Source organism: Channa argus, chromosome 16 (genome assembly GCF_033026475.1).
Source record: "Channa argus isolate prfri chromosome 16, Channa argus male v1.0, whole genome shotgun sequence".
Classification (NCBI taxonomy): domain Eukaryota; kingdom Metazoa; phylum Chordata; class Actinopteri; order Anabantiformes; family Channidae; genus Channa; species Channa argus.
This window is the reverse complement of record NC_090212.1, coordinates 8,190,284-8,208,479: the sequence shown is the minus strand read 5'-3', so window position 1 is coordinate 8,208,479 and position 18,196 is coordinate 8,190,284. Positions and strand designations below refer to the sequence as shown.

The 18,196-nt window shown below is 37.4% G+C and overlaps 1 protein-coding gene across 1 annotated transcript; it reads left to right on the top strand.

Moving 5' to 3' along the window:
- Window positions 1–8,952: 8,952 nt before the first annotated feature.
- Window positions 8,953–12,511, top strand: LOC137101343 (cytosolic 5'-nucleotidase 1A-like). The gene is made up of 6 exons (XM_067479646.1): window positions 8,953–9,100; window positions 10,270–10,359; window positions 10,550–10,655; window positions 10,981–11,109; window positions 11,244–11,431; window positions 11,779–12,511. The coding sequence occupies exons 1-6, from the start codon at window positions 9,065–9,067 to the stop codon at window positions 12,091–12,093; spliced, it is 864 nt and encodes a 287-aa protein (XP_067335747.1). The 5' UTR covers window positions 8,953–9,064; the 3' UTR covers window positions 12,094–12,511.
- Window positions 12,512–18,196: the final 5,685 nt, after the last annotated feature.

Sequence of the window (18,196 nt, the reverse complement as noted above, 5' to 3'; positions counted from 1 at the left end):
ATTGCAGCAGTCGACATCATAGCAGCGGCGTAGGAGCCTGCTGCTATACAAGCTGAGGTGAAACCTAAGGCGCCGAGAACAACCGGTGCTGACACCAGTCATGCATGATTAAAATGTTTGCATGTTTACAGGTGATTTATAAAGCATTCTTACCGGCACCTGCTGCAACAGCCACATATGATACTGAAATACAACACAGAGACAACAATTATCATCTAACTATAGTTCAACTGGGATAAATAAAATGACATTTCCTGTAATGACAATCACAATTAAACAGTCATTCAGTCAACAGTCAATTCATACCACCTGAATACTAAACTAATACTAAGCAGCCCCAGCCGGTCCACCTCTGCCACTCCCAACCAACCCAGCATTCTGTTTGGACTCGACTAGAGAACTCTTTTGACATTTCTGTAGATAAATATAAATATAAGTCACTGTACATATTGAGCACCAGGTAGCCACAATAGGAGTGAGAAGCCCTTTTATTTTACAAATTTTTCTCCTGTTTTGGGTAAGGAGTTCAGGTTAGACATCCTGTCATTTGTTTTTGTATTGGTTTGGTTTGCTTAGGTAAGACAGGGTTGGTGCAACAGTTTTTGTTTATTGTTTTGAGCACTGCTCACATCCAAAGCAAATAAAATTCCTCCCGTTTAGACTTTACACTTGGTCTGGTTTTTGATTTGGAATGGAAACAGTGGTGGAGCACATCTTGTTATGTTTAAGTTCCCCTAGACCAGGGGCATAACAACATTTATTGCTGTAAGTGAACACAGATTGCAACTGTTTCCTTCCTTTGGCCAAAGCAAAAACCTTTTTACTTCATCTTGTTCATTCAAGATTCTTGCCTATGACACTAGCCAGTCATTATCCCACTACCAGAATTTTCAGATTTTTCCCAACTCTGTGGTGTAAGTTAGATAAGTTACTGCATTTGAGCAAATTTATCAAACAGTGTCTGATTGTGCAGCCGCCATAAACTTCTCCCTAAATGTTGCAAGTTAAAAGTATCAGAGTTATTAGACTTATGCAAAGTTGCATTTTGTGACAAAATATTATAAGGAAAAACAGCAAAACCTTTCAATGCCTATTAGTTCTGTTACTGTTTATTTAGAACCTACTGTAAATATGAGGTAAACCACTTTATTGAGCTACCTTAATCTTTATTATGTGGAACACTTCATGTATGGCATACTTACAGTACAGTTGTTGGATACAATAATCTTTTATTTAGAAGATCATATCTAAAAGCACATCTATAGCAATGTTGGTCAAGTATAACCTTTTTACAAGTAAATATGTTGTTGGTAAATTGCTACTTTGAAATTCTCATACTTTTATGACATATTCACTTTTAGTGACCTTAGTATGAAGCTGTTGGACTCTTCTTCATTGTACTTCATTGTAAACAGGTGTTTATACTATTTTTATTCTATTTTTTTTACATTTAATATTTATGCTAGTATCAAAAGTACGTGTTTATATTGGGAGTACATCCCAAATATAAACATAACATTGTACCTTGCACGAAGGACGATGTATTACAGGCCAATTTGCATAATATATTGTCAAGCTGAGAAGCTTAACCGTTTTCATATTTTAGTCTACATAGATACTGAAAGAGTTAGACCGATGATACAGGATAGTATTTGTACTGATTTGACGTGTTCAGTGATCAGGCCCTAGTTAAGTGCGTAGGAAGGTGCGGAAGACTTTGAAAATTATAAGTGAGTTTGGTGAGCGTGCAGAGTTTGGTAGCTCGTTCCACCATTGTGGGATCATTGAGCTTTTGTCTGTTTCCAGAAGGTGCATGGAGCTTAGCTCTGTGAATCACAGCTTTTAGTCTTTTCTGGTTTTCTGCCAACCCCGGCAAAGAGATCGCACCCATAAAACGCTGTCATCACAACTGCTAACAAAGGAGAAGCAGCAGGGCGGCCCAGGTATATTATGTGTGAGAACTCCCATTGCTGTTGATCAAGGTGATGTTGTTGGCTAATCATTAATTACTGTGAATGCATTAACTATTAAATGACACTATTATTATTATTAATAGTGAGATCACTGATCCAAGAAATGTAACTTTAATGCAAGGAACACAAGGACAGATAGTACATAGCATTTCGTAAATAGAGAGGATACAACAACTCCAACTTCAGGTGCTTTGGAGGATGCAGGAAGCTGGACTGGAGCAATTTGCTTTTACCTCTAACCTTTTCTAGCTGCTCTGCACAGCTGGTCCTTTCTATTCTCACTCGGTGAGAGACTTTATGATCCAGTATCCCTCACACACACAGATGCAAATGTAACCACATGCAACAGTGTTCTCTCTTGACTCAATGAGAGGAAAGAAGATATAGAAAAAATAAATAAAAGAACTGTCAAGGAACACAAGAATCTCTTGTCCTTTCCTGTTTCTTTTTTCAAATGAAGCAATTTTATTTTAAACTTTGGAGGCAGCCCTTTCACTTCCCTCACCATTCATACATAAACTTGGGATGTACATATTATATAATAAAGCACTTGCTGAAATTTGTAATCCGTTTTGTTTTTTAAACAAGAGATATCCCAGGATTGTTTACAAACTACATATACAGTATTATATATGCAGCTGTCAGGACTTGGTTAGAGTAAAGAGAAAGACATACGTGAGGTTTATTCTAGACAAAGATTGCAGTGATGTGAAGAAGAAAACAAAGTCCCGTTGACACGATTCAATCTTCGGACAAATTGTTACATTTGATTTATAAATTACATCTGGGAGGTTGCTCCAAAAAAAAAAGAAAAAAAAACTTATTAACTAGAAGGATAGATAGTTTTTCGAAATTCTCAAATGTTACTCACTGTAGAGCTGCTGGTGGTTTGTGGAATTGGCAGAGGATTTTTGTTTTGTTTTTTTAAATACCTTTGTTCGTATGTCCTATTGTCACAGTTTTGTACAAGTAACCCAGTGGGGAGATGGCGAGAGGATGTAAGGTGGTAAAGGGATTTATTCCCCGTATGAAATCAAAGGCAACAAAAAAACGCTCCTCAAAAGGAGGACAGACAGAACACAGCAACCGACTTAACAAAACAGTGATTAGGTACAAAGTATCAAAACTTTAGCTAAACCAAATTAATATAATATAGGGCTGAGTAACCTAGAGGATAAGGGGAGCTAGAGAAACAGAAAATGAGGCAGAAAAAAAAGGGGGTATGTGAAAGGTTATGCCGAGATCTGCATGCCTACCGACACGTGTACATGCAAAACTTTAAAAAAATTAATTTATAACTATCTGTCAAAATGCGAACAAAAACTATTATAATTACATCTTGTTATGTGTTGTGCTGCTTACTCGGCCCTAAAAGACTTAACAGGCTTCATTTTTATATGAGGTATCGCAATCAGAGTCTAGTACAGGAAAGTATTTAATATCTCACTGTCCCTTCTATTCTCACACATTAGCTCACTTTACCCACTGTTGTGTGGAAGTGGCAGGAAAGCCTTTAGTAAATTATTCATGTCTTCTCAGTAATTCTTATGGTGCTGCTCAGAAAGGCAGAAAAACCTCTGAAACTGATTTCAAAGCAACAACAGCCTCGCTCGCTCATACCTGTATGAAACAGTCGTTTGTGTTGGTTTCATAAAAATGAAATATTTAAAACTTATCATCCTCTCAGCCCAAGCCACAGAACGCCATCACCATTGCAGTGTAATCACGAGTCCTGTTTAACATGGAGAGAGAGCAGCAGATTTACGAGCAGCAAGGGATGGAGGAGCACGAAACAGAGCCCTTTAGTCCCGGACCTGCCTTCTCCTTTGTCAAGGTCAGAGGCTCTGATGTCAAATGAACAAATGAACAAACACATAAGCATGATATCAAACCCAATGCAGAGTGATTCCTTGGTGTCACAATGTTATGTGTTATTTCGTGTCTCTGGAGGCGTTGGTTGAGTAATAGCTATTCAAACCCAACCCACTCAAACACAAACAAAGATACACAGAAACAGGTACACATACATACACAGTAACCCAAATCCATATTTGGTCATGTTGCCAGGCTCTGGAAGCTGTAAACACTCGCCTGAGGGAGCTTTATCCAGAGAGTGAGGAGCTGTTTGATGTAGTGCTCATGACCAACAATCATGCATATGACTCATCAATACCATCAACCACTACCGTGAGTTATTAGTACACATGAATAATTAAACATTTACTTCACAGTGCTTGGCATTTTTATGGGGTCACAGCAGCTTTCAAATGATTTGGTATGATAACATTTTGTTTGTATAAAAATGAGAAACTCAGTGTAGTCCAGTGCTGCACTGTCACAGTGTGTCATTTCTTGATGAGCTGACAACAATGCTCCTACTTCAGGTGCTTTGGAGGATGCAGGAAGCTGGACTGGAGCAATTTGCTTTCACCTCTAACCTTCTCTAGCTGCTCTGCACAGCTGGTCCTTTCTATTCTCACTCGGTGAGAGACTTTATGATCCAGTATCCCTCTCTCACACACACACACACACACACACACATGCAAATGTAACCACATGCAACAGTGTTATCTGCTGACTGAATGAGAGGAAAGAACATATAGAAATAAATAAATAAAAGAACTGCCTAACAACATCTCTTTTGTCTCTTCCTGTTTCTGTTTTATTTTATCGATAGAAACTTTGGAGGCAGCCCTTTAACTTCCATCGCCATTCATACAAAAACTTGGGATGTACATATTATGAAATAAAAAGCACTTGCTGAACTTTGAAATCTACAGGCAGGGATAAACAAATGACCAAACACTGAATAACCACATAAGTAATACAGAACAGGGACCGACAGACAGGGGACAAATAACACACCTAAGATGAATCTCACCTTAAAGCATCATTCAAGGAGTAAATATAATATGTATAATATGTATATAATATGTCATTTTTAGGAGGCAGATTATTGAAAAAGATTAACTGCAATTCACAGTTCTTGTTTTTGTGCAGAATGTGCATGGAGCTTTGCTTTGTGAAGCACAGCTTTTAGCCTTCTCTGGTTTTCTGCTTTAGCAACAGGTTCTCACACACATGAAGCTCTCATCGAAACTTGAGGGAGAGGCAGCAGGGCAGCCCAGGTATATTCTATGTCTGGGAACTCTCATCCACCATCATGTTGGCAGAATTAGAATTAGACACAATTATTCAGAGTAAGTCATAGAACACGTTACGCTAAACTCTTGTTAAAATGTTTTCTATTTCTTAGTTTTCATCCTTCAGTCTGAGCCAGAGATGCCCATCACCACTGCAATGTCCTGGCTCTGCCTTCTTCTTTACTAAGGTCAGAGGTAGGAAATAAACATTTCCTATGTTGGAAGCAAGCCCAAAATTTTAAACGTGAAAATAACTCACACACAGATATAACCCCACATCAAAGAGTGATATAGATTAAAGTGAAACAAACATTTGCATGCTTTCACAACATCACACACACACACACACACACACACACACACACACACACACACACACACACACACACACACACACACACACACATGTGTTACTATACTTCTGGGGACACTCACCCAATCCCTAGCCCCTTCCCATAACCCTAACCTAAACCAAATTCTTCATTCAAAACCCCTTGATGTTGTGTGGACCCGCCAAAATGTCCTCACAACAATGGTATTAAAACAAAATTTGTCCATGCAAGGAAATAAAGACACACAAACACTAATACACTTTTTATTGTATTTATATCTTTGATCTTATTTTGACTTTTGTCATTCTCAGGCTCTGAAAACAGTGAAAAGCCTGAAGGAAAACAGCATTAGCCTCAGAGTGAGGAGCTCTTTAAGGTCATAGTCATGAAGGCTAAATCATCACACCATCTCGATGATGCTATTGAAATTATTAAAGTAAGCTCTTGCTACACCAAAACAGATTTAATGAGCTGCAGCTCACGCCCTTAAGACATAAGCAGCAGCTGCCCGTCAGATTTGTACTGTGTGAATGTGGTAAACCAGCTGTGTTGTTGAAAAATATAAAGAAATATAAATATGAAATAGCATTATACTATGTGGTCTTTCATCCAATGCTATTTTTGCTAAAGAACTGAAAGGTAGGTCTATATCCTGCATAGCCAACATTGCGGGATGTAAACAGGTAGATTCAAATGACGCACTCTAAGGGCTCAACCTTTGACAAACAGCCTCTTCTGCATTTTTGTTAATGCCTCGAGGAAGCCCTTGAATGGTCCCTTTGTGAGAAATAGATTAACTGATCAGTACATGTTAATACATTGTCCTTTTTTTCATTTACATGATCTGATAGTGATTTCGCCACTTTATTGTACTCAAGAGGAAGCACGCAGGCAAATAAGTCGGGAAGTTTGTAAGCTATATCTGAACTTAAAAATAATATGGAAATATTCTTTGAATTAATCAGTATTATGGCATTAAATTTCCAAATACTAAATTGATTTAGTATTAGAACACTATGAACGAAAAAAATAAGAAATAGGGGTTTTTGGAAATTTAATGCCATAATCCTGTTATAAGGATAGATAACCGATAGTGGAAATGGAAAGTAAGGAATCTTTTGATAAAATGTTAAAAATGTTAAAAATAGTCACAAAAAGGTTTTCTGAGGTACTTTATTACCTTCAGTTTATGTTCAATATGTTACAGTCTTTAAAGCAAATGTAGATAAAATCAGGTAGGCTAAATATTATTTATTAATACAAGAAAGACAATTTTTCCTGTAATTTAAAAAAAGATGAAAAAAATATCAGTTAATCAAGCTTCAAGTATACCTACAAGACATAAAGGCCTGGATGTCCCACAGTTTTTTACTTCTAAACTCAGACAAAACTGAAGTCATAGCATGTAGGCCCGAAAAACTCCAGTACTACTGCAAGGAACCTTGGAGTTATTTTTGACCAGGATTTGTCCTTTACCTCACATATAAAACAAATCTCTAGAACAGCCTTCTTTCACCTACGGAACATTGCCAAAATTAGGAGCATCCAGTCTCAAAGTGATGCTGTTAGTTCTATGTTACCTCTAGGTTGGACTACTGTAATTCCCTACTTTCAGGATGCCCCAGTAACTCCCTAAAGAGCCTCATCCCAGTAGACCACTTCGATCACAGAATGCAGGCCTACTTGTGGTTCCCACAATTTCCAAAGGTAGAATGGGAGGCAGAGCCTTTAGCTATCAAGCTCCTTTCCTGTGGAATCAGCTCCCAGTTCTGATTCGGGAAGTAGACACCCTCTCTACTTTTAAGTCTAGGCTTAAAACCTTCCTCTTATACTTGGTTGTAGTTATGCTGCTATAGGCTTAGACTGCTGGGGGACCCCCTTCCTCCTGTCACTCTCTCCTCTCCGCTCACCCCACAAATGTCACTACTGTATGACATTAAATCTGCATGTTTTGTCCTGTAGTTGTGTTTTTCCTTCTCCATCCGCTCTCTCTGTCCCTTTCTGCAGGTGTCCCTGGCTTTGAAGCTGTCTGTTTTCCAGTGTGCAGCTACTGGTCCTACCAACCTGCCTGATGTTTTGTTGTTGCTTTTGTTGCTCTTTTTATTTTCTCTCACCCCAACCGGTCAAGGCAAAAGGCCGCCCACCCTGAACCTGGTTCTGCTTGAGGTTTCTTCGGTTAAAGGGAGTTTTTACTCTCCACTGTTGCCTAGGGCTTGTTCAAGGGGTAATATTGGGTTCTCTCTATGCATCTTTATAGTCTTTGACTTTATTCTATAAAAAGTCTTTAGATGACTTTGTTGTGAATTGGTGCTATATAAATAAAATTTAATTGAATGGAATGTTATCACTCACCAACCAGTAATCGGTTCAGAGACACGTTTAATTAACATGTTGTTTTTTGTTCTGTACAGCTAATGTTTGGTTCTATTTATATGTATCTGGTAGTTTTTGCTGCCCTTTCTCTGCAGGACGGTTGTGATTAGTTCCTCCTGCATTAGTTTACAGTTTCCTAATTTTTTGATTATGTTCAGTTCCCTTAGATCCTGTCACCCCTGTATTAATGTCCATTACTTATTCTCTAGGTTCCCCGGCCCTACTGTTTTGTTTAGACTGTTGTCTCACTATAGTGTGTTCTCTCTGTCGTCCTTTAAGGAGCGATTTTCTGATGTTCCCTTTGACAATATACTTGTAATAAAGGTAATTTTCCACCATACCTCCTCTCACTGCCCATTCGCTTGAGGTCCCTTCATAGACAAAACCGTGACAAAATGATCATGTCCCTGACTTAAATTTGCTTTCGTAGATGGGCAGATGTAGGTGAGGTTGAATACTTCCAAGGGACTAGTTCTCAGTTTTCTCTTTGAAATACCTCTTGAGACCGGCTAAACCTTTTTAACATTTACATCATCAGGATTTATGTGAGAAATCGTAAAAAACCCAAGTCTTCATTGGCATGTTGTATTTCTGTTTAATCTGGACGTACCTTTGCATTATGAACACAATATTTGCGTGGGTACTAAATTAAAGCGATTACATGAATACTTGAGTTCTCGTAGCTGTTATAATTCAATTTGGCTCATATCAACAGATACCAGCTGACTGATAAAAAAATATTCTTACAGGTATAACAAATATTACAATGCATGAAATGTAAGAGACATTTCAGAATTGTTTACAAATTATATTTACAGTATGACTGCAGTGATCTGAGAATCATCATGGTTATTTACATTTTATTGGTTCCACATTCTTTCTCTAACCAAAGTTTATTTGTTTCCTCAGACTTACATTTTCAAGGTGTCTGGTCTGGAGATGTATGGAGCTTGGCCACTGTTGCTCTGTGAAGCACAGGTTTTAGTCCACTCTAGTTTTCTGTTTTTTTTAAAAGGTTCCAACAGGTATAACGCTGTAATAGAAACTACTAAAACAGGAGAGGCAGCAGGGCGGTCCGTCAGGGAATATGTGGGAGTGTACTTGAATTAATTTAGCTGCCCGACAGGTATATTTTGACCAGGTTATTATTCTGTCTATGACGACGACAAAATCCGTGGTCAGTTAACCAGACGACTTTTTCTCCGTACTACTACACTTGGTAACTACTTATTTGTAGATTAAAATGTCCAACAGAAGCTCATCTCAGCAGCAGCTGTCGGTAAGGTTAACTCAATGATTTAAAATGGTGAAAGGACAAATGAAACGTGTTTTTCTCTGAATGCTTATGAAAAAAAAAGGCTTCAACACAACACTGCTATGTGTGCCAAAGATTGTCTCTACAAGTCTGTGGACTTTATTCTGTAAAGTGCCTTGAGATGACTTTGTTGTGAATTTGGCTATAAAAATAAAATTTAATTGAATTGAATGTTATCACTCACCAACCAGTAATCGGTTTAGAGACACATTTAATCAACATGTTGTTTTTTCTGCTGTACAGCAAATTTTCTGGTTCTATCCTGACCTGTGATCTATGCTTCTGTGTGCTCAACTTTTAGTTAATTGTCTAGAAATTACCCTGGTTGTTTTTGCTTGTGCGCACCCCTTTTAGCTATTTTATTCATGTCTAAATAGTTTTTGTTTGGTTTTATTTATATGTATCTTTTAGTTTTTGCTGCCCTTTCTCTCCAGGACAGTTGTGATTAGTTCGTCATGCATTAGTTTACAGTTTACTCATTTTTTGCTCATATTCAGTTCCCTTAGTTCCTGTCACCCCTGTATTAATGTCCATTACTTATTCTCTAGGTTCCCCGGCCCTACTATTTTGTTTAGACTAGATTGTTTCTGTTTTTTTAAAAGGTTCCCACAGGTATAACGCGAGGCAGCAGGGCGGGCCGTCAGGGAATATGTGGGAGTGTACTTGAATTAATTTAGCTGCCAGACAGGTATATTTTGACCAGGTTATCATTCTGTCTATGACGACGACAAAATCCGTGGTCAGTTAACCAGACATCTGAATGATAATAACATAAATGGTGAATAGCTTTTATCCAAAGCGCTATAAAAGCGAACATTTACCATTTAATTTTTTTACCAATTAATTTTTTACAATTTTACATTTTACAATGTTGATTCCCATTCACACACACACTCACACACCGATGGCAGTGGCTGCCATGCAAGGTGCTCACCTGACCCACCTTGGGGTTCACAAGATATGTCATTTTAATACAAGAAACACAAGGAGAGAAAACACATAAAATGGCACACAGGAAGATATTCAACTAATATTTCCATCAATCATCCACTCAGATCATTTGGGTAACTGTAGAACAAGTTACTTTAAACTCTTGTTAAAATGTTAAATATACGTTATCTCTCATCATTCAGTCTGAGACAGAGATGCCCATCACTATTGCGATGTCATCAGAACTTCTCAAGCAGCAGATGAGACCCGGCCCTGCTTACTTCTTCGTAAAGGTCAGAAACTATGGAGTTAAAAACACACACTTAGAAAAAACACACTAAACCTGAAAATAAGAAATTATTTAGCAAGAAATGTTACTGTTTGTATTCCCAATAAAGAAGATGAGAATACACACACACACACACACTTTGACTTTTATTCAATTTAAAACTTTGATCTTATTTTGATTTTTGTCATTGTCAGGCTCTGAACACTGTGAATGCTAAAATTAAACAGGATTACCCTGAGAGTAAGGAGCTCTTTAAGGTCATACTCATAAATGGTAAATCATCACATGAACTCATTGAAGGTAAGTTACTGCTACACCCAAACAATTCAAGATTTACTTAAACAAGTAACAAGTGTATTTAAACTATATTTAATCTTATCTGAACTTAGTGTTGGACATGTCACAAAGACATCTAAGAGTAATTTATGTATATGTGGATGCAGTGCCTTACAAAGAACATCCACTGCCAAATTTTCTGATGCCAATCTGGATAAATACTTATCCTTTAAAGTCTCAAGCTACTGCGTGTTAGTACTTGGTGGTCATGCATGAAATTCAGCATCTGTAATGTAAAAATACCTCCAGAACACTACTCAGTGTGATTATTTTCTTGTCTTGTTCGCAGAGTTCAGTGACTTAACTATTGACTTTCTTGAGAGTGGAGAGGATCTCATAGCCAAATTAAAAGAACATAAAACCCACCTATACCTGTCTGCTGAACCAGGGTTTAAGATCCAAGAAGCAGTAAATGAAGGTGAGTGTAAAGACAGAGTAACCTATCAAACAAATTGTAGTATGCTACAGTGTATGATGTGGAGCTGAAACACATAATGCCACACTAAGTAGAAAGGTGCTTCATGTTAATGTGAGGTGATGCCTCTGCAACAGGTATAGCAGCTGCTATCATCTTCCCACAAGAGATCCAAGAAGTGACAGAGTTGGAGAAGTGTGAGCTGCGTATTGTCTTTGATGGTGATGCTGTCCTCTTCTCTGATGATTCTGAGCGTGTCAATAAAACGGGACTATCAAACTTCTTGAAGTATGAGAAAGAAAACGTCGACAATCCAATGACTGAAGTATGTGGCTTGTGTCTTTTAATTTTTACTAAAGTATTTGCACACTACTACTTAATAAATGTTCACTTGACACATTACACAGTGCCCTTCTAAACATTATATTTAATGTTTGCAAAAAATGACATCAGACAAATCTTAATTAATAAAGATAGAGATAATTTTAAATTTCAAATGTACCATATAAGCTTCCCAACTTATTTACCTACATTTGATTTCTTCCTCCCTGGTCATCTCACTTGCTTCCTTTTGAGTTCAATAAACTGGTAAAAATCATTATCACATCATGAAAATGAAAAAAAGGCCACTGTATTAACATGTACTGATCAGTGAATCCATTTCTCACACAGGGACCATTCAAGGGCTTCTTGAAGTCATTAACAAACATGCAGAGGAAGCTGGTTGTCAAAGGTGAGAGCATCATCTGTACCTACCTGGTGACCTCCCGCAATGCAGGCTATGCAGGATATAGAGCCTTAAACACTCTGAAGACATGGGGTCTGGAGATCGATCAGGCTTACTTTTTGAAAGGGTCTCCCAAAGGCCCCTTTCTTAAGATGATCCGCCCCCACATCTTCTTTGATGACCAGAAGAAGCATGTTGAGGACGCAATGAAAGAGGGCATACTGGCATGTTATGTGCCATACTGCAAGGAAAACCCATAAACACACACTGTACACAAATACTGGCAAATACAAAAAAATGGTTACTTTCTTTACAGATCTAGCATCATTGTTATATTTATCACATTTTATCACTTTGGTTGTTTGATTTTAGCATTGGTACATATGTCTAGATACCAAAGTTTCATTTTTGCAATGTTTGGTGAAGGTTTTAAGCAACTACTTTCTGGAAATTGTCTCTAATATGCTAAATTACAGTTTGATTTAGTGTAGTTCTGCTGTTATTGTTCTGTGTCAGAGAGAACATTCTTGTTATTGAATAAGTTCAATCTGGCTAAACTGCATTGTTATTCAAGGCCTTTGTGAAAGTTGAAGTTACATTGAAAATATATTACACTACGCTCTAATGAAAAGAAACTGTCTATTGACTTATAAAAATAAAGGTAATTAAAACCAATTAGTTTTTTATTGACCGGCAATGTGCAGCTGAACATGGGGACGGATTGTTGGGTGGTTCACTGTCTTGGACACTTTGGCATGTGGAGAAGAGCAGGGGTGAACCTCCTTTAATGTAACTCACCTAAATCATCCCTGGAGCAGCCGAATGATTATTAATAATTCACAGTAATAACAGTAAAGTATTAGTCCACCTTTATCTGGAAGTTTCTGGTGAAACAGGATTCTGGTCAAAATCTACACCACTGAAAAGCAGACGTCAGGGGATGGATACAGGACCATTTACTAATCATTAAAAAATTTCCTTAAGTACAGTACTCCAAAAAATACAGTACTTGTCATTAAGAAATAGAACCAATATGGCACATACGGTAGGTAAATCTGCTTATAGCAGGTCACCTTCAAAAACTGGGTGAGCATAACAGAAGGAGACTAGTTAGAGATGTCACCAAAACAACTATGACTCCTCTAAAGGAATTACAAGCTCCAGCAGCTGAGATGGGAGCAGCTGTACATAGATCGTTTTCTGTGCCAAGGCAGTATAGTTAATTTAGACCAACAGTTTGTTTGGTGTAGTTTTGGCTGTTCTTGTGAATGGTAAATGGTTTTGTGTGTGAAATGGGGTGATAGTGGAGAGTAACAACAGATAGATATAATAAGCTGGAATTATACTGGATGTCCAGAAAGCTAGTTTTATGGCTGTCAGCAGTACTAAACAGATGACTGGGTTAGTTAGACCTTCTCAATCAGTGAATCCAGATAAACAACGGTCATATGAAGATTTTAGCCAAGACAGATATTGAAAGAGTTGGGCTGATGATACAGTATTGTGAGAATCCCTGGCCACCTTCCGGGTTACCTGCAACATCTATAAAGCAACTCACTTTTTGATGCTCACCACTTTTTGGTTTCTGCTCCTCATAGAATTCTTGTTTCATGCTCGTTGCTTTATTGAAAACTGCTGCATGGTAAATGGTAAATGGCCACTTATATAGCGCTTTTTATCCAAAGCGCTTTACAATGTTAATTCCCATTCACCCATTTATTCACAAATTCATTTTATCTAAAAGAACCTTTCAGTTAACTCATCCTGAGTGCACATAAGCGGCAACAATCAATAACAAACAATACATGTTCACATCTTATATAAGATTTTGAAATTAAACTCCTAACTTGGGGTGAAGATGAAAAGAAGATTACAGCCATTTAGGTTTTAAGACACCATTCAAAGTTAATTACTTGGAAACCTCCATCCTCATAGATTTATCAGCATTGTTTTTTCTTATATTATCGTATCATTTGTTTTTCCATGTGAGGTTAAAGTAGGAACAAGGCTGGGTAAATAAGTCTAGACAAGCTATCCAATCTGGGAAGTAGGGTTCTCCCAAAGATTGCTATTTCTCTTTGTAGTAATCTATTTAGAATGGTTAAAATGATCAGATATTGCTTTGTTGTTAATAATAACAATACCCAAATATTTAACTCCCGTCTTGATTCTAACATTGTATAGTGACAGCAGAGCACATTTATCACATTTATCTAAATTTTCCTAATTCTAATTCTAATAATCCTAATTTTGGAGAAACGGTCCATTGCCTGCATTGTTAAGGAAATTTGGTCTGCTTTTTTTTAAAACAGAATTGCGTCATCTGCAAACTGGCTTATTATTTTTTGCCCTCCCATTACATTACACAGCTTAATACAACTATTCTTTGTCAAAATGGATAAACATCTCTGCAACTTATAGAAATAATAATGGTGACCTATCACATCCCGCATGTATTCCTCTTTCAATGTGAACTTCATATTCCTCATTCAAATGTATCCCAACTGGGATAGGCAGGATAAGGTTACAGAAAATGGATGAATGTAATAATATTATATATATTCATAAGTAACATTTAAATCTATTGAAAAGGTTATTTTATCCACTGGTAATTAGATTCTGTACAGCTGTTTATAATTAAGTAGCAGTTTCCAATGACAAACTATTTATGTTAAAAAAATGTGTGGGCTGCCAGTTTACAATAATTTTTTTGACTGAACATTTTGATCGTGGAACTTGGATAAAAGGGCTGCAATGGACATAGACCAAGATTCATTAAAACACAATTTATTACAGCTTAATCAACACTTATAACTGCATTATTACTAAATAAACACCCTCAGAGGGATCATTCAGACCTAGTAATTGTAGTAACATTGTTGTTGTTGAATTCAATATTTTTATTCAAAAAGAAATCAATAAATACATTAGATGCAGCTTTCAAATTCTTGACAAAAGTTTTTTTTAAAGTGTTTTTTTAGTGCTGTTTGTGTATAAATATTTCAATTTACAGTATAAAACTGCACATACCAGCTACTTCATTATTTTCTATTATTTTCTGTTTATATTTGAACCCTCACATTGTAAACAATGTTTATCAAAATATCAAAATATATTTAAAATCAAATAAAATATTAGTTATTTATTAAGACAGCAGGTTACCAAGAGAACACTGTGTGACTTCCTGAGACTATTTTTGTGGAGTCTGAATGCAGCCTGGATGAGCTAATTTATGCAACATCAACATTCAATCAGTCACTTTATACAGAATCTCTATTTGGATTTGTACAATTTTATCACATCATGCTTGTCTGCGTGTTTAGGTGTATTTTAAACTGGTGCCTTGTTTTATGGATTTTTTGTCATTCTTACATGTTGTTGGTACTGTATGTATTGTGCACATGTGGTTGTTTAATCAGTGTATATAGGATTGTATTGTAAGATGGCAGTATATTTGTAAAATTAATGTCATTTTTATTTCCATTTGTAAAATTGTTTCCTGTGCAGGACAACAAAGATATCTTTTAAACATACTAAACATTTTTTTAGATCCATATTTATGCTAATTGTTCCCTAAGTGCCAAAAGTTTAGCGTCTCCCAGTTTGATGCCTTTCTGTCATTTTGATATGTTGTTGTGGATATTCTATTGTTCTGTTTATGAGCATGATCAAGTTGGAATTTACAGAGGTCAAATCTTCTGGGTATATCTGACAATCATGCAGTCATGCGGTTCTGTTTTACGACTCAAGTAAAAATGACAATATGCACAAAACAGTTTCCCGTCTTTGTCCCTATAAAACACCATTTGGTTATTATTCTTTAGGTTTGCATTTTCAACTTTTTACTCTATGAATAAGGGAAATGCTGGTGTCAATGGTGTCTGAAAGAGAGGTTTTAGAATACAGAGAGCAGAGTGAGTAAACCTTTCCCATTAGAAAACACGCGTTTAAGATTTAAAACACTGCTGGCAAAGGCAATCCTTCATTATCACGATAGAGGGAGACAGAGACCAGCATCCGTTCAAGCTCACTGGTCACCTGATTACTGGTGAATGGTTTAATTCTGACTGGCAGATGTCAAAAGCAACAAGTAAATAGCAATAATTATAAATCTACTTCTATGATTAGAATGAGAAATCTCCTTTGTTATAGCTTTTAAAATTTCATATGTAATGCAAATACATGTATGAATAGATGTATTTACATTGTAGTTGTTTCAGTTTCAGTTCTTCTGAAATGTATCCTGCTGTGGTTGACGCTTGACAGCGTCACACTGTAACCTTGCCCCTACTCTGCATGTTTATCAAATGAAGACACATTGAGCTCAGCAGTAGCTCTCACAGTTACTCAGCACTTATGGATGTTGATATAGAAGGTAATTTTTAGGTAATTTTTTTATTAGAAAATATATTTTAATGAGCATATTAGTGTGAATAACATGTATTTCTTGTCTCTTTGTGTTTCAATAAAGCATAAGGTTATTGTTCCAACCGCAGAAAAGTTCATAGTTTAAAGAGAGAGTAAAAAGAGAAAAAGTACTCTGACCTCACAGCAGGTGGCTCAAGGTAAATGCCCTGCCAGTACACTTCCTGTCTCTGCTTATCATGTTAGTGTTGCCTGTGCTAGCAATTATGTTAATAATAATTTTTTTATGGATGTATTTATTCATTTATTGCATCTTTCATATATTTAGTCAATTACTTACTGACCCTACCCTTTACAGCTGGATATTTTTGGCACACTATCAAGCAACAAATGCATTAGCATTAGCATAAAGACTCCCACAAAACGATCCCAGACCTCCAGTGAACAGAGTTAAACACACCCACACAATACAAATCATATTCACTTTATATCCCCACTTCTTGTTCTGTATTTATTACTTTGTCTCCCATGTCTGGTCCAGTATTGTGTTTTTCTTATTTTTCTTCTTTTGCTTTCACCTGTTCCCTTCCAGGGGTCACCACAGTGAATCATGTACCTCCATCTAACTCTGTCCTCTGCATCCTCTTCACTCACACCAACTAACTTCATGTCCTCTCTCACTACATCCATAAATCTCCTCTTTGGTCTTCCTCTAGACCTCCTGCCTGGCAGCTCCAACCTCAGCATCCTTCTACCGATATATTCACAGTCTCTCATCTGAACATGTCTCAGACTTTATCTCTAAAACATCTAACATGAGCTGTCCCTCTGATGTCTTCATTCCTGATCCTGTCCATCCTCGTCTCTCACAAAAAAACCTCAACATCTGTCTTTTCTTCAGTGCCACTGTCTGTAAGCCAAATTACATCGCTTGTCTCACCACCGTCTTGAACTCCTTTCCTTTCATTCTTGCTGATATGCTATTATCAACATGCCTGACACTTTTCTCCACCCGTTCCAACTTGCTTGCACTTGCCTCTTCACCTCTTTTCCACACTCTCTGTTGCGCTGAACCTCACCATTCCACTTGGGTTTCTCTTATTCATATACATGTATTCTGTCTTGCTGTGACTAACCTCTGGCTCATTCCTCTGCTTTCCAGAGCAGACCTCCACCTCTCTAGATTTTCTTCCACCTGCTCCCTGCTCTCACTACAAATCACAATGTCATCTGCAAACAGTAGTCCACGGAGATTCTTGTCTAACCTCATCTGTCAGTCTGTCCATCACCAGAGCAAACGAGAAGGGGCTCAATGGCGATCCTTGATGCAGACCCACCTCCACCTTGAACTCCTGTGTCACACCTACAGCACACCTCCCCACGGTCTTACAGCACCCATACATGTCCTGCACCACTCTAATACACTTCTCTGCCACTCCAGACTTATTCATACAATACCACAGCTCCTCTCTCAGCACCCTGTCATACGCTTTCTCTAAATCTAAAAGACAAAATGCAACTCCCTCTGACCTTCTCTCTACTTCTCCATCAGCATCTTCAAAGCAAAAAGTGCATCTGTTGGACTCTTTCTAGGCATGAAACCATATTCCTGCTCACAAATGTTCACCTCTGTCATCTCCCTTGTTCTTAAAAATGGGCACCAGTACACTTCTCCTCCAGTCCTTTTACATCCTCTCACTCTATAAGATCTTGTTAAACAAACTGGTCATAAACTCTACTGCCACCTCTCCTGGACACTTCCATACCTCCACAGGTATGTCATCAGGACCAACTGCCTTTCCACTCTTCATCCTCTTCAATGTTCTCCTCAATTCACTCTTACTAATCTTTACTACTTCCTGCTCCACACCAGTCACCTCTTCTGCTCTTCGTTCTCTTTTATTTTCCTCATTCATCAACTCTTCAAAGTTCTCCTTCCATCTTCCCATCACACTCCTGGCACCTGTTAATACATTTCCATCCTTCCATCTACAATCA

Coding starts and splice junctions, on each gene's coding strand:
- LOC137101343 (XM_067479646.1), top strand. CDS start 9,065: ATGTCCAACAGAAGCTCATCTCAGCAGCAGCTGTCG. Junction 10,360..10,549: donor CTGCTTACTTCTTCGTAAAG/GTCAGAAACTAT, acceptor TGTCATTGTCAG/GCTCTGAACACTGTGAATGC. Junction 11,110..11,243: donor CCAAGAAGCAGTAAATGAAG/GTGAGTGTAAAG, acceptor CCTCTGCAACAG/GTATAGCAGCTGCTATCATC.